Consider the following 16,633-nt stretch of genomic DNA (forward strand, 5'->3'; position numbering starts at 1 on the left):
TGTGACTGTTTTAGAGATCACAGCAAATAACAATAGCTACTGGAGACTCAATAGTTCAAAAGGAGAACACTTTTGCTTGTTTGTTTTGGCTAGCGCACTATCCAATTACTGTTCGCACAAGAGATTCTCTTTACCCAACAAAACTTTTCTTTAAAGCAGTTATCCTTTTCTACCAGGCTGTTGGGAGTTGTAACAGCTATACGTAGATCTATCATGGCCATCAGCACTTTGGGGAGTAAGACTTTTTAAAAAAATGCCCATATACATACCTGTTGAGTTAGATATTTGTTGTAAGGGCTCAGTAATCTTAGTGGCCAGTTTTGACTAAGCCCCCACTCCAATTTTTTTTTGGGGGGGGAAATAGGGGGCCCCCTCATATGCTACAATTTTCCACACAGACATGATCTTGTTCTGGCCCTGTTATGAGTTCAATTTAAAGTGTTCTTAACTAAAGCCAGAGGTGATTGTTAGTCCAAACTGTCCTAAACCAGGAGTTTGGTCTGGATTTCTTATGCAATATGAGGAAGCTGAGAAATGAAGTGTTGTATTATATTATTACATGATTTGTGGGTTCATTAGTTTCCCCAAGGTCCCCTAGAGTTGTCCTCTGTATTCAGTCTGTATTTTCTCTCTCTCTCTCTCCTCTCTCTCTCTCTCTCTCTCTCTCTCTCACACACACACACACACAGATAGATTTTTTTTTAAATTCCTCTTCTTCATTTGGCAATTGCTTTTATTTCCTCGAAAAAGTCAAGCCGCCTGCCTCTTTGTTAACTGCTTGCTCTGCCTAGCCGCATCTACCAGACAGTATGTGTGGGCAACAAATGTGTGGATCTCCCTCAGAATAGCGTGTGGCGGTGCTGCTGCTGCAAAGCAGGGAGAACACGCTCGCTCCAGGCTTGCAGCAACTGAACGCTGTTACCAGCCTTCAGATGGTATGTGCAGAGGGAGCTGACCGACCCTTGTCTGGGGCCCCGGCGGTTTAAGCTCTCTCCTTGCAAACAAAAAAACAAACCAAAAAAAGCGCCCCAACTGCATGAATGGGACACACCCATTGACGGCACCGGCACAAAGACCTCGAGGACCGTGTGAGAGCCCGTAGAGGTGGTGCGCTCTGGAGCGGGGGAGGCGTAGCAGGGATGGGGAGCCTTGGAAATCACGAATGGCTGCTGCTACTGCTGCTGCAGCAGCTGCAAAGGCAAGATGACTTAATTCCCTAGATCTATCCATCGCTTTGCTAGCCCATTTTAATGGCGACTCTTTATTTCTCTTCTCTCTCTCTCTCCCTCCCCCCCTCCTTTTAGGTTTCTTTCCCCTTTCCCCCTCTCCCCAAACATTTCATAAAGAAGATATGTCAAAGAAAAGAGAGAAGAAGAAAAGATGATAAGGCCTCTTCCCTCATCTGCTAATTACCATCAAGCCATGTACCACATCTGTTTATCACCTGATTCTCGGTGCCCTTTGAAGCCCCTCTGCCTCATGGTTGAGGGAGATTAACAAATGGCCAAAGAACGGGAGGAGGAAAGAATTGTTTTTGTAACTGTCTTTCTCTTTCTCTGTCTTTCTTTCCACCAGAGCACCGATATTGCCAGGGGCTTTGAAAGAGGATTGGAGCCGGAAAAGATCATTGGAGCCACAGACTCTTGCGGCGATTTAATGTTCCTAATGAAATGGTGAGTGTGCTTCTTTCTTCTTTTTTTTTAATATTGACCGTGTTGTCTGGTTTTCCTGCTCTCGGCGGCCCTTCTTAAAGCAGCCAATAAATTACCAGAATAGTCTAGGGTGAGGTGCTGTGGCGAAACGGCCCAAGGACACTTCATTCTGCTTCTCTGCTAAGGCTTTGTTTTCCCTCTGCTCTGCAAAATGCTCTACACCTGGAGCTTGTATATCATGCTTTGCAAGATACACAAGCCCCTTCCCTTCCACATCTCGGCCCCCCTCCCCGCCCCCAAAAAGAAGAAGAAATACTAGAGAGCACAGGAAATCCTCCTGGGAAGGTTTTGACTTGCCTCTTGTTTTTGCTCCTGGGCTTATCTCAGCTGGAAGCCTCTCTGGCCAGAGAGAGAGAGAGAGAGAGAGAGAGAGAGAGAGATGGCCGTGCTTGCATATGCAGCAGCCCCTCCCCCGCCAGCCGAAACAAAGAGCTGGGAGTCTGGCTTATCTGCCTGGCAGAGGTTATAGCACAGCTGTGTTCAAGGGAGCTGCCTCTTGCTCCTCAACTCCCCTCCGCCACCCCCAGCCCCAGCCCCGCAAGATTTCGATACTGGGTCCTCCTCCCCTGTAGCTATGCAGCAGAGATAATAAGCCCTTGTCCGGGGCTTTGCTGTCTCTGAAGCTGGCGGGGTTGAGATGGATGGTGCCTCCTCCTCTTGAGACAGGGTGGGGGAGGGGAGCCAGCTGCACAACAGCGCCTTGGAGGAGGGGGCTGGAGGGAACACAGAGACAAGGAACGCGGGGAGAAGAATTGGTCGCTTCACCTCTCCCTGGTTCATTCTACTGCGCGACCAAACGCCCTGGGTACCCAGGGGTATTTTCTGGCACCTCTTGGTTGCGGAAATACACCCCCATACCCTGTAAGGGCTACAATCCCAAACTGGAGAACTTCACCTTTGGTAAATCACCTGTGTGGAACAATCGCTGTTTTAAAAAAAGTCATTTATATGAGGCCCAGGTCCAATGGTAGCTTGGTCCCAGGTGATGCATCCAAGAAAGGCAATGATTAATAGCTGATGAATATCCAATCTTGAAATTTCCAGCTCACTTGAATTCTGTAGAGCAAGGAATCTGTTCAATGAGACAAATGCTTTGCAGATTAACACGATGATATTTGTAGACTGTTTTAAATGTGCAAAGGTTATTTACAGTGCTCAGCACCATTGAACCCTGTGAACTATTTTGCTGTGATTGTTGTTTTATAAATGGAAGCTGAGGTTAAGGGAATGTGGCTTGTCCAAGGCTTTGGTTTGAGCCCTGGGCTTATAGGTACACAACCAAATTAGCCCCTGGATCACATTTGCCATCATTGGGTAAATTAATTACTTCAAAAGAACTAATCTCTTTTTAGGCAGTGGGAATAATTTCTATTGCAAAATACTGCAGAAACAGATTGTGAAGTTTAACAACACTCATTTTAATTAATCTGTACTCTAGGTTGGATCACTTTTAAATCTTACCTTTGCAATTGACATCATTCAGTGGTCATTAATGAAACGTGTTTGCTATCTGGCATTTAAGCGAATTCTATTGAATTAAGGTTGCAATCCTGTACCCATTTACTTGGGAATTGCATTTACTGAATTGCACTCAATTGGGACTTAACAGTGCACCTAATATCTACTCATAAATATTTTGCTATAATTACTTATTATATTTATTGCTTTTCTCAGAAAGGTAAACTCAAAGTGACTTTTGAAAACAAATATTAAAAACGAGTAAAAAGAACCTAAAATGCTCACCAATAATATGTATATTATTTAGATTGACAAAATGTAAAACTTGAATGATTGTTTTGTTTTGGGGATCTTGAAGCGAAGAGAAGTAGCTTATAAATTAATAAATAATGTATTGTTTAAGGAAAGGCAATTTGTCAATATTTTATTTTTCATCAGCTTAATAATAAAAAGCAAGTAAAGGTCAGGATTACCAGCTTCAGTTTCTGACGACTGTCATGAAAACCTTTGCTTCCCAGGGCGTAACTGTTAATGTTGGGCACAGACACAAGGAAAAGCAGTCTGCAAATTTACCTTCATCAAATTTACCTTTAACAGTCCCCAGACTGTTTACTTGCTATAGCCTCTCACTAATACCATTGTGTATGTGTTGGGGGTGGAGGTTAACTGGTAATGAAGTCTTGAGTTGATTGCACCAGTTAATTAATTAAAAGGTTTGTAGCCCTAATCTGTGCTAGGTAGCCTTTACCAGTAAATGTCATGAGATACGCAATGTCTAGCAACTTTGTAATGCCTTTGCAGAAAGCTCAGGTATCACCAGAAGCTTTTAAACTCAAAGCAAGGCATAGAAAATGAGAGTGGATGGACATCCAGGCTATATTGCCCATTTCTGTTCTTGTTATTGTAGTATACTGGTCAAGCTAAATTGTCCTCTTTGTATACCCTTGCCTTACCTCTGTTTTGCCTTTGCCTATCCCTATTTTCTAAAAAAAAGAAGATGCTAGATTACAAAGCAAGCTTACATTTCATCTCGTGTAGTTGTACATTCTACTATATGATTTCTTCATCGGTTGCATGCAGTTCCCTTGAGATATTAAAATAGGAAATGCATTTTAAAATAGGAATCTCTAACATACAGTGCAAGCCTCCAGTCCTGCCAATAGAGTAAAGAAAGAAAGAAAAATCCTGGGAGTTGACCTTTTGAAGCACAACATTTTAAGCGTAAATAAATTGAAACAAAGTTAAGCTGAAAAAAATAACTAAAAAGTTTGCTTATAGTAGCAGTTTTCAATATGCTGTGCCATCAAACGATTGTGTGGACAAGTACAGGAGCCAAATTCTATGCTTCTAGAGATCCAGGAAAACTGGGCACCTTTTTGTACTGTATTTAGCCCCTATTATGTTAGGTGGAAACATTTCAAACTCGGGCTGCCATTTACCTTAGTCAACCATTTATCAGTTGCTCAACAGGAATAGTTTTCTGGGTGGTGTAAAAAATAAAATCAGGGATTCATTATTAATCAATTACATTTGCACAGGGGTAAAACAAAAAAGAAAACCATACGTCCTTTGATTTAAATCAGGGGTTTCCAACATGGCATTCCTGGGCAAACATGTGCCCAGATAATCCTTTCCTTTGCTGCAATCAGGCTTGAAAGAATCATTCAATTTTTGTCAATAGTATTTCCTGCAGTGTGTGCTTGGTTGTGCTGTATGTAATGCACAGATGCACATTTTTAACCAGTTGGAGTATTTTTAATTGATTGATCTAACCAATTAATTGATTGAATGTTGGACTCCCACCCATAACCGTACAATTCCTAGAAAGATTGAGGGCGAGACATTGCTCTGTTGCTTCCTCTCCCCTCTTCTCATCCTTTTGATGGGAAAAGAAGTGCACAGTGTTGCTTTCTTTTGGCAACCCAGCCCTAATCTTAAAGTCAGCTCTTGGAGAAGGGGTACAGCAGAGAAAATTGTGTTTGTGCCCCTCATCGATCAGAGCAGGAAAAAGGGAGAAATGCAGAGATTTCTGTTTGAGTATGCGTTCAAACACTGGTTAGAACATCAGTGTTACTGCACTAGGATTGGGTTCAGCAACTGGAAGCACTTGTGTCAGATTGGGTACCCTAGGAGATGCCAACCTGGCCCTCCAGTTATCAACCTAGAGGATTAAAGGCAACGGTGGCAAAATAAATGGTTGGCAGCCATCCCTTGCTCCCTCCTCAAAGAGTCCTCCAGAAAGCCAGTTGCTGACCAGGACATTAAGTAGTATATAATGAGAGTTGTCAATCTTTTTTTTAAGTTGATAAACCATCTGTGCTTCAATCAATTCATTGTGATATTGGAGGAAATTTAAGTTTAATTAGCCATTTATGAACAAAAGCTATTATTAATATTATTATTAGAATTTATATACAGTGGTACCTCGGGTTAAGTACTTAATTCGTTCCGGAGGTCCGTTCTTAACCTGAAACTGTTCTTAACCTGAAGCACCACTTTAGCTAATGGGGCCTCCTGCTGCTGCCGCGTCGCCGGAACATGATTTCTGTTCTCATCCTGAAGCAAAGTTCTTAACCTGAAGCACTATTTCTGGGTTAGTGGAGTCTGTAACCTGAAGCGTATGTAACCTGAGGTACCACTGTACTGCCCTAAACCTGTCTCAGGATGGTTCACAGACTAAAATCAAGATATAAAAACACAAAACACATAATAAAAACAAAAACAACAACCTAATTAATAGGAAAGGCCACCTTTCAATATTTTTCTTTTTCTTCCTCCCCCCCAAACTTTTCTTCCGTTTTGTAAAAGATACTACAACCAAATCACCTTGAAATGTAAAACAAGGATGGCTTTAATTCAGTCTCATTGATTAAAAATTGCTCCCATTAATCAACTAAAGATTTAGTTGATTCGTTTATTGATTATGCCTGTCGACATTTGCAGCCTGTTATAAGTATTGCATATGTATATTTTGTTTATAAATTGCTTCTTCACTGAAAAAAAGTCCCTTAGTTGACAATTAATGTATGCAACACACGCACACACCACTGGGGTTGCAGTAGCTGCCTTCCTCCTCCCAGTTAATTGACAGCTTCAATGTATCTGAAGAAGTGTGCATGCACACGAAAGCTCATACCAATAACAAACTTAGTTGGTCTCTAAGGTGCTTTGTTGTTTGTTGTTGTTTAGTCGTTTAGTCGTGTCCGACTCTTCGTGACCCCATGGACCAGAGCACGCCAGGCACTCCTGTCTTCCGCTGCCTCCCGCAGTTTGGTCAAACTCATGCTGGTAGCTTCCAGGACACTGTCCAACCATCTTGTCCTCTGTCGTCCCCTTCTCCTTGCGCCCTCCATCTTTCCCAACATCAGGGTCCTTTCCAGGGAGTCTTCTCTTCTCGTGAGGTGGCCAAAGTACTGGAGCCTCAGCTCCAGGATCTGTCCTTCCAGTGAGCACTCAGGGCTGATTTCCTTCAGAATGGATAGGCTTTATCTTCTTGCAGTCCATGGGATGTCCCTTCATGCATCACTGCCTTGCCGTGGCAAAGGGGCTTGAATAACTCTAAGGTGCTACTGGAAGGAATTTTTCTTATTTAGCTTAAATACCGGTATATGTTTTCTCCTACTCTGGTGCTGCTTCCTTCAGGGAGGTTACTTGAGCCCAGCTCCCCTTTTTTCATGTACCAATCAATTGGGGGGCGGGGTGTGACTGCTTGATCAACTAGTGACGAGTCTTTCTCTTGTTGTCCTCGCTTACCTCTTCAGGAAAGACACGGATGAGGCTGACCTGGTTCTAGCGAAAGAAGCCAACGTCAAGTGCCCTCAAATTGTGATAGCGTTTTATGAAGAGAGACTGACCTGGCACGCGTACCCAGAAGACGCTGAAAACAAAGAGCGGGAAGCAGTGAAAAGCTAAAGTGGCCAGGGTCCTCTGTCCGTCCATAGTTGTACATATCCACCCTCCTTTCCCCTCCACCCAAATGCATCCATGAAAATGTGCTTATTACTGTGCTCCACAGGAGAAATGTTGATATTGGTTGGGTTAGCCATAACATTAATGGTGTGAGTCACGTTCAGTTTCACTCCCAAAAGATTGACATGGTGTGTGTGTGTGCGTGCGTGTATGTGTGTTCCTTGTTCCCCTTATCTCACAATCCCCCAAAATCTGTTTTCACTTTGAAATCCCTCTGAGTCTCCAGGCCATTTGTCTCCCCCCCCCCACCCTCCCCCACCCGGGTTCCTCACTTTTGCATCAGTTTGAGAGTGAAGGGTTATTGTTTCCCATTGGCCTATATGAAGACTGTAAAACTGGCAGGGGGGGGTTCTGACTCAGAAAACTGTTTGGATTCTGAGATTACCCAAATAATTCTCAAGCCAGGACATCATGGGGCCGTTTTCGTTGTTTTAGGAATTGCTGACGTTTTGCTGGAATTGGGTTCCAGGATGCTTGGTACCGGTTTTCATCCTGACTCCCAATGCCAATGTCACTTGCACCAGCTCCACTCAGCCAACACTCAGTTTTCTAGCTGCAGGGCAGGAGCAGGTAATTTGGGAAGGCAACCATTAAAAACTAATTAGCTAGCAAGGACAATTTCCTCCTTTTCCAACCAGTCCTTTCATGCAATCAAAATCTAGTATCCTACCACCTCTTTCCTTTTGTTTTTCTTATCTTGCAGTACATGGATAGGACTAGCAGCCCAGCCAAATTTTGTGCCATACTGGAGAGCCTTCTTTGTTGTGGCTATTCCAAAGACAGCTGGAAACCATGGTTCCAAAATTGGATTATTTTCTGGGCTCTCTCGTCATTTGGATAGCTCTCTTCACATGCAGCAGGCATCTCTGACATAATAACCTCTGCTGTGAGATGTGGGCAAACTCTTTTATTTCCGCCATTTACCCCAGGTACGTTTGTTTGTTTTTTTAAAAAAAGAAAATTGGCCACTTAGAGGAGCTGTCTCATACGAGCATGCTTTCCTTTCAAGCACCTGGTTATACGTAGCACACGGATCTTGATGCAAGAGTTTTCTGGACAGACTTTTTTTTTTTGTCTCTCCTTGGCTGCCCCCTGAAAAGTATCCTATTTCTCTGCACCAGCAATGTGGCGGCTAAATAATTATTCCACGCTGAGGGTGTTGGGATTGTTTAACCCTTAGAAGTCCTTTCGGCAGTTGATTTCCCCATCTTGTTCCATATGGTGAGCGGCTGGAGGACCAAGTCACAGAAAGCAGGTAGCAGTCTTCCCTTCCTTCGTGCCCTTCTCTCATGACAATGCCCATGCATGTTTTTTCACATGGAATGTCTGTATTGTGTAGTATATAGATAGGACTTTAGGGCCCTTTAGAGTTTTGACACTCACTATTAGCTTCATCTTCCCTCTTTGCAGACAGATTTCAGTGTAACTCCCGGCAATAAAAGGGAAAGCTTGACAGTATTAGCATTGATTGCTGCTGGCTTCTCACCAGCTGCACTTTTGGATACCTAAGGACAGATAAGCATCGTACAACTTTGTAAGAGACTTGATGGGAGCGTGCAAAAGAATCAGTTTGAAGTAGGCTAGCCTTCTGCCGTGGAAGTGAAATGCCACTAGTCCTTGCATTTCCTGCTAATTTCCTTTCAGGGTCTAGCAGTTAACTCTTTTGCTCCCTGCCTGCCCCACACGCATCCCAACCACTTTCGTCTTGCTTTTTATAGGGGAGAAGGGTGAGACAGAGTGTTTGCACCAATGCAAGTCCCAAGCCTGGTGACAGTTCCTCGTTCCGTTTGGCGTTGTGAGGTTTTCAGCTTTGTCTTTTCCTACAGCAGACAGTCAAAGCGGTTCCACATCATTCCATTTTGTGCCTCTGTATGCTGAGCCCTGTCACACTGTCAAGAACCGCTTCTTGTGGATGGTTTGGATATGGTGTGGTGGCAGGAGCTGACTTGGTGCTATTGTTTGTAACTCCTGCACCACTAGAGACTTGCCCATCTCCCATCTCTTCTGACTCCACCAGCATTTCTGTGTTTTGGCATCTTTTCACTCAGTCCCCAAAACACATGCATGTTGAACAGGCAGAATATAGCAGCTGCTAAGCAGGATTTGTGAGGATAGATGGGTTTCACACTCCACTTAAATTTGATCTGCGCCACTTTTGCACCGTGAACAAATAATCACTTGGAGAGTTTTTTGAGAAGGTTCTGATCTTTGAATATAGTTACTTTAAGGGGGGGGGGGAATTCCTGTTTCTTTCCCTACACTTCTTCACAGAAAGCTATCGTCTCTCTCCCCATCCCCATTCCCTACTTACAACTGTTGGAAAGGGCCAGTTGGATAAAAAAATTTTTTGCATTGTATTCTGTAAAGATGGAAAGAACAAATGGTTTAAAATAGCCGTCTTCTTATTTTCGTTATTATTGCTTTTGTTGTTAGCCATCTGTTTGAATTAAAACAGCAGGAAAAATAAAGCTGCTGAATGACCCAAACTTTATTTATGCACCTGAAGGCATTACAGGTATGAGGCTCACCATCTTGGGTGGGGGCTGTGACTCATTATAGCTTCTGCCTTCTACTTAACAAAAAAAAAAAAAAGAGAGAGAGAAAAAGATGGGAGGGGGGGACTGAGGAGTAGGAGACAGGAAGAATTGCATCTGGGAAGGCAATATTGAAAGCTAGATGCCCTTAATCAGCCAGCAAACAGCTCTCAGCCTCTGAAGTCCCATTTCAGTTCAGAAGCAGCACAGTCTTATGCTCTCCTAGAGGTCAGTCTGCCTTGTGTACTGACCCTTTTCCCTGGTCCTTCCAATAGTCTGTTGGACCTTCTTCTTTGCCACTAGTTATCTCCATGTGGTCTGGAGTTTGGGGAAGTGGACAAAGAAGTAAAGAGGTATCTGGAGTCCACAGCAAGGGACCACATCTAAGCCCACCACAGAGCAGAAGCTTTGAACCAACCGCAGTCTGCCATTTGGAACATCTTTCCTGTGCTGCAGTTCTGCACAGCGGCAAAGCATTCCCCGCTTGTGCCTGGGGCATGCGCAGGGCACACTGTGGGGGTGGAGCGCACCACCGGAGCAATCCCTGCCCACTGCTGCAAAGTGGGGCACGGTTATGGCACCCCGCAAGCCCAGCATCGCTTTGTGAGACTTGCAAAAGCGAGGTGGGGCTTGCGGGGTACCGCAAGCAGACGTGCGCCCTGGCCCTCCCTTCGAGCCCAGTGCTGCTTTTGTGAGCAGCGCTGGGCTTGCAGGGAGGGCCAGGGCGCATGCATGTTGCAACAGCTCACAATGGGGCATGGTGCCATGTAAAAGGTAAAGGGACCGCTGACTATTAGGTCCAGTCGTGACCGACTCTGGGTTGCAGCGCTCATCTCGCTCTATAGGCCGAGGGAGCCGGCGTACAGCTTCTGGGTCATTTGGCCAGCATGACTAAGCCGCTTCTGGCGAACCAGAGCAGCACAAGGAAACGCCGTTTACCTTCCCGCTGGAGTGGTACCTATTGATCTACTTGCATTTTCGAACTGCTAGGTTGGCAGGAGCAGGGACTGAGCAACGGGAGCTGAGGCACCCCCCAAAAAACTGTGTGCTGGTCGATGGTCCCTTCAGCTCCCCCCACGCTACACCACTGGTTCTGTGGACCAAAACCTGCAGTATCGAAACTCAGAGTTTCCATATTGTGGCCGCCTTCTTTAGCTTCCCAGGCCAAGCCTTTAGCAGCAACATTGCCTGGTATCGGCCAAGGTCGGTGTGTTTAGTTCAGGTAGGAGTGGCCAGGTGCAAAACAGAACAGGGCTCCTGTCCCTTATGATAGCTGTGTAGAAGAGTGAATCATCTGACAAATTACACCAGCTGAAATTCCCTCTTCCACACAACTGTCGAAGGTGCAGGTGCCCTGACCTCTTACAGCTGGACATCCTGCCAGTATGGTGCAGGCTAAATAAGAGAGCTTTCCTTTCATAAGGATAATTCCCAGATCCTCTCTGTAAAAGTCCCCACAGTTCCACCAGATCAAACAGTGATTTCTCCCCCTCTTACCCCTGTAAACCTCGTGGGAACAGCGTTGAGAGCACTAGAAGCACATATTTCCTTTATCCTCCACTCTATTGCAGCATAAACACTATCCTTTTTGCCAGCTGCTGCTAATAGATGTTTCTATCTAGAGCTGAAAATGAGGACTTCTGGTGATTATAAGCACTTGTGTGACAGGCTTAAAAAAAAAAAAAAGCAAAGACATCTGTTGGGGAAATTAGTAGGTATTTGATAATACCACTGTCCAATACCACTGTATTAAAACCATTTCTAGCAAAACACGCTAGCACTTCTCTTCCTTGCAAGTATTTGTGCTACGATTTCTCAGTGGTGCATTTGTTGGTCTGCATGTGTGTTTTTAAATATCTACTCCCATACGCAGCTTTCCAGGGAGGAGAAAAGTTAAAATAACTAGAATGTCATTCTGTTTTTCCTCTTTCAACTTTTTTTTAAAAAATGCACTTTTAGTCTGAGGTAGCACACAACCCCCCGTCACAGTTGGACATTGTATGGTGGTACTTAAAGCTCCCTTGCCAAGCTAAACATACCCACAAAATGGGTCAGCTGCCTAACCTGCTAAGAGACAGAAACTGAAAATCCCTTTTAATCTTCTCAGTAGGCAGAAATGTAAGGAAGTAGACCTTAGCGAGTTTCACAACGTGAGCTGATGATATGCTGCAGCACTGTTCAAAAAGACACTTCTTTTTTAAAAAAGAGAAAGCTCTTTTAAATATATCCCAAAAGCATGGCTGGATTCCGGGATACCAGCCATGTGCAACCCCCCCCGCCGCCGCCGCCCCAGTTCCCTCCAGTCAGCTGAACATCCTGCAAGGTGTATGGAACTTGCCAGCTGATTGAAAACATCTTAGGATCTCTAAGCCATTCACGCTGCGTTTCAGTGGCTTCTGAAATGATCCTACCTCCTTTTTGGCTCCTGGTCTCAATGTTTCAGTGGCAAAACAAAGCATTTTGATGTTAGCTTTTTTGGTGTCTTACCTTTGGAAGTTGTGGGGAAATGTATGTCTGATGAGTTGATGGGGGAGGTTTGATTTTTAGATCTGGGCTTTTATTAGCGGTTTGTAAATGGTGTGCATGTGTGCATGTCTGTTTGGGGCTTTAAAAAACTCTAAAGATTCCCCCCCCCTTTAAAATTGAGTACTTCCTCTCTGTATTCATCATGGGTTAAGTTCATGGTGAGACATTCAATTTGCAGGTGCAGTCTTCTGACGCATCTTCTTCTTAGCATGCTGTCAAGAAGTGAATTGTTATCCCAGTCGCCTAGAATAATGAAATAAAACTCAGAGAGAGAAAATTAATTTTGTTTTAATTAAACTCATTAATTTTTTGATTAACGGTCTAATTTTTACCTGGGGTGGCATCTAAATCTTTCCTTGGCAACGTGCACTGTAATGACGCTGCCTCGTCCCCTCAGTGGGGAACAGTGAAGAAGGCAGCAGGAGAAGGAAGGGAGAAGCCAGGCATCCACCCAGTACGATCTGAATTTTCTTGGATCCCCCAAACTGGAGAGGCATTCTGTTTGTGAACAAGAGCATTAGATTTTACCTGCAACTTTTGCAACAACTTTAGGCTTGCAACTTGCTGCTTAGCTTACAGCAGAACTGTGTTTTGGATTCCTGTTCTCTGAAGCCTTTTAAAAAAAGCATTTGAACCATTTTGAGCTAGATCCTAAATTTCTTGTGCCAGATCTGAAATTCTTGTTTATCAGAAACAAAGACCACGGGTCACAAAGAAGTGAATTTTAGCTGCACAAGAGAGACATCCAAGACAATAGCTTATGTCATCACTTCAAAATCCAAAGCCAGCTCTCAAAGGAAAAGAAATCTGGTGGTTCACTGCATTTACTTTTTTTCACCTTGCCTGGATGCAGGCATCATTTGGGTGCATAATGCTGCCTGAATCCGTTCACAACAAACTGAAGCCTGTTGTGAAGCCTTTCGGAGAGAGGCTGTAAAGTTGTAGCATTCGATTTATAGCAAACAGTTCAGACGACATGAATACTTTGGTCGGATCCAAGCAGAAAAACACAAGCTCAGCCACATGCAGAGTAGTTGTGTGAAAGGACCTTGAGAGTTTCCTGTGGGGCAAGGAAGTGAAGCATATCAAGGTTCAACTTGATCAGTGTTAAAAGTTCCAGTGAACGCTGGAAGGAGGCCTTACTGGGGCGATGTGGCCACTCTTCCCTTTTCACCCCAGTAATATGCTGCCATCCACAATAAAACGTTGATTAACTTTGCAGGGGGGGTGTACATGTGAGCTTCCCTTGTGGTGACGTTTTAGCCAAGCTCTTTGATTCTCCACTAATGTATGTTACACTGTTTTTTAAAGTGTGAAAATTGATTTTTAAGCGAAGGAGCTATTTGTCGTACAGTTTGACGCGTTACAAACAAACCTCTCTCCTCTGCCCCGTGTTCCTCATCCCCACTCTTTCATACTTCTTGTATTGGTTCTAATAAATGGTTACTTTTCAGAACAGGCTCTTGTCCTTTTCTTTAGCTCCTCCGGTGTCTGCTTTTGAATCTGGTTGCTGCATCGATCGAGAAGCTGCCCGAGAGAGGAAGAGCAGAGTAGTGGAGGAAACCACCAACAGCAGAAGCACAGCAGGCGTGAGCAAAATTGGCTGTTTCTCCCATCGTAGCTAAGATCTGTGGTCACCAGATTATATATTATATATTAATATTTCGCCCATGGTCTTCAGCTTTTTGAGAACTAGAACCCATCTTTAAGGTCCAGTCGTGACTGACTCCGGGGTTGTGGCGCTCATCTCGCTTTATTAGCTAAGGGAGCCGGCGTACAGCTTCCGAGTCATGTGGCCAGCATGACTAAGCCGCTTCTGGCGAACCAGAGCAGCGCACGGAAACGCCGTTTACCTTCCTGTCAGAGCGGTACCTATTTATCTACTTGCACCTTCTGATCGACAAGTCCTAGGCTCTGTGGTTTAACCCACAGCGCCACCCACGTCCCTAAAGAACCCATCTTTAACCTCAACATATTTAACCTTTCCCTCTTTGAGGCTCTGCTGCTTCTTCATTTGCAGCCTAACAAGGGGTCTTTGCTACTGTTAAGGAAAATTCTGGGTTGAGAGACTATCCAACAGCCCAGCTCTTCGGGGTACAAGTCCCCCGCGGGTCCACGCGGTCAGTAAGATAAGGAAGTTCCAGCCAAGTAATTTGTAGCAAAACAGCGGTCAGTAGACTTAGATTCTTTATTGTCACGCAACAGGTTCAAACAGCAGCGAGCGAACCCATTGACTTTTAAAACTTTCCCACCATATCCCAGAATACAGTTTGCACAGCATCATCAGTACATCATTGCTACATCACTAAAGGGGAGCGTTACACAAGATTAGCATGGACAGATATGTCAGGGCAACACCCAAGTATAAGATTAGCATAGGCAAACATGTCTTAAGTACCCACACACCCAAAGTATGTCTGGAGCCTGAGGCAAGTCTGGTGATGAGATTTGGCTTCCCTTGGCTAAGTGAGTCCAGCAATTGTCACCTCTGGGCATTTCCTGGGGTAGGAGGTGTGTATATATGTCTTCACACTTGGTGAGGTGGCAGGGGAAAAGAGTCCTTTTTCCAAGGGGAAAATAGCAAAGGAGTTGATTTTATATGATTTTTGAAGCTAGGTATCTTCCCTGAGCTGTCAAGTTGAAAGGAAAAATTCAGGCATAATATTTGTAACATTAAACAACTTTAAAGATGTGCCCCCCCCATAATATACCGTATTTTTCAGTCTATAAGACGTACCAGACCACAAGACGCACCTACTTTTTGGAGGAAAACAAGAAAGAAAAATATTCTGAATCTCAGAAGCCAGAACAGCAAGAGGGATCACGGCGCAGTGAAAGCAGCAATCCCTCTTGCTGTTCTGGCTTCTGGGATAGCTGCGCAGCCTGCATTCACTCCATAAGACGCACACACATTTCCCCTTACTTTTTAGGAGGGAAAAAGTGAGTCTTATAGAGCAAAAAATACGGTATATAAAACGCTGCCCTATAACATTGGTCTCTGCAGACAGCTTCCAACATAGAAATGGCATATATGATAATCTAAAATAAAAACTTCCAGCGTAGTAAAGAATAAAAGCAGATAAGCATTGATTCCAGAACTTGAAAAACAGATTGATTGATTGATTGATTGATTGATTGGTATGTGTGTGTGTGTTTTATAAAAAAAGGACTGGGAATGTCAAAACCTAGAGGAAGCTCTCCATGTTAGGGCAGGTACATATTCCTGGCCCCAAGCCATTCAAGGCTTTAAAGATTTTTTTTAAAGCTGTACTTTGAATTAAATCTGGAATGGAGGCTTCCGGTTTTTTCCGCCTTCCGTTGTGGGTGTGCTTCGCGGGTTCTCCATGTTCAGCAGCTGATAGAGGAAATTTTGGGGGGCAATGCGGAGGCTACGCGACCCCCAAAAAGGCTCCGGGGGGTGACCCAGAACTGACAAGGTCCAGCAGCGTTAAAAAAAGGAACTCTCTGAAGTTTGCGTCCCATCTAGGAGGTGAGGCGGCGGAGGGAACCTAGACCCAAGCAAGCCTCATCAGCAAGCCTCAAAACCCCAAACGGTAAGAGCAGTGGCAAAATTTCCAACTTCCTCAATCCCCTTAACTAAGGACTAAGCGATTAAGGAGAAGAGGGTCTGCTGGATTTATATAAAGAAAGTGAACTGCCTAGTGCTTTAAAGAGACCCTGACAGATCAGTGTATAAAGAGCAAAGATCGGGAGACTATATTTTAAATACATCGGAAATCCTTCTCATTATACTTAAATAACAACGCCGTGTGGGCCAACTCTAACTGGCGAGTAAGCAGAAGAGTCTCAGCCATGGAAGAATAGAATTGCCTAGTAATATAGCACTATAGTGAGTACTGGGCAGAAAACCCTGTTTTGATTCTACTTTCTGATTGATGGTGGAAAGAAATTGCCTCACCCATGCTCATGGACCTTGGTGTGGAACCAATCCAATTAGGGGTGTGGGGGTGGATGTGTGAGCAGGGGCGTCTTACCCATAGAGGCTGGTGGCGCAGGGCGCCAAGTTCTGGAGGACGCCAGGGAAGAGGCGGAGGCTGGATGCGGTGCCTCCCGGCATCAGCTTGCTGCCCTCACCCGCCTCCACCATGCAGCTGTACCCAGAGCCTCTGTCTGCCATGGCCACCGCGGCACGAAGTGGCCGGCTGAGCCAGGAGGTGCCACGTCCAGCCTCCTCCTCTTCCTCGCCGGAGGAGCCACACTCCAGCCACTGCCCACCTCCTCCAGCCCCGCCGGAAACACCGTCCTCCCTAAAAAACTCTGGGAAACTCTGCATCCATCTAAAATAAAGAAATAAAATGTGAAAGCCTGGCTTTGAACACCTGTGCATTTGTCCTTTCCTTCTCCTCTTGTTTAAAGTACCGTATTTTTTGCTCTATAAGACTCACTTTTTCCCTCCTAAAAAGGGGAAATGTG

General features: G+C 44.6%; 1 protein-coding gene and 1 long non-coding RNA gene across 3 annotated transcripts in view; both read left to right on the forward strand.

Annotated features, from left to right (window-relative positions):
• Positions 1-13,655, forward strand: part of LOC308471264 — a 91,414-nt gene extending 77,759 nt beyond the window's left edge. The window contains exon 2 of the long non-coding RNA XR_013982857.1: positions 10,664-13,655. This is a non-coding gene — a long non-coding RNA (uncharacterized lncRNA). The remainder of the gene's footprint in view (positions 1-10,663) is intronic.
• Positions 1-13,655, forward strand: part of CBX5 (chromobox 5) — a 53,378-nt gene extending 39,723 nt beyond the window's left edge. The window contains exons 5-6 of one of the 2 annotated variants that reach the window (XM_080995100.1): positions 1,576-1,673; positions 6,932-7,165. In XM_080995100.1, the coding sequence (XP_080851226.1) occupies positions 1,576-1,657 (82 nt within the window). In that variant the 3' untranslated portion in view covers positions 1,658-1,673; positions 6,932-7,165. Of the gene's footprint in view, positions 1-1,575; positions 1,674-6,931 lie in introns of both variants that reach the window. The other variant, XM_080995099.1, reaches the window with a different exon arrangement.
• Positions 13,656-16,633: the final 2,978 nt, after the last annotated feature.

This window comes from Podarcis pityusensis, assembly GCF_964106645.2.
Source record: "Podarcis pityusensis genome assembly, chromosome: 2".
Classification (NCBI taxonomy): domain Eukaryota; kingdom Metazoa; phylum Chordata; class Lepidosauria; order Squamata; family Lacertidae; genus Podarcis; species Podarcis pityusensis.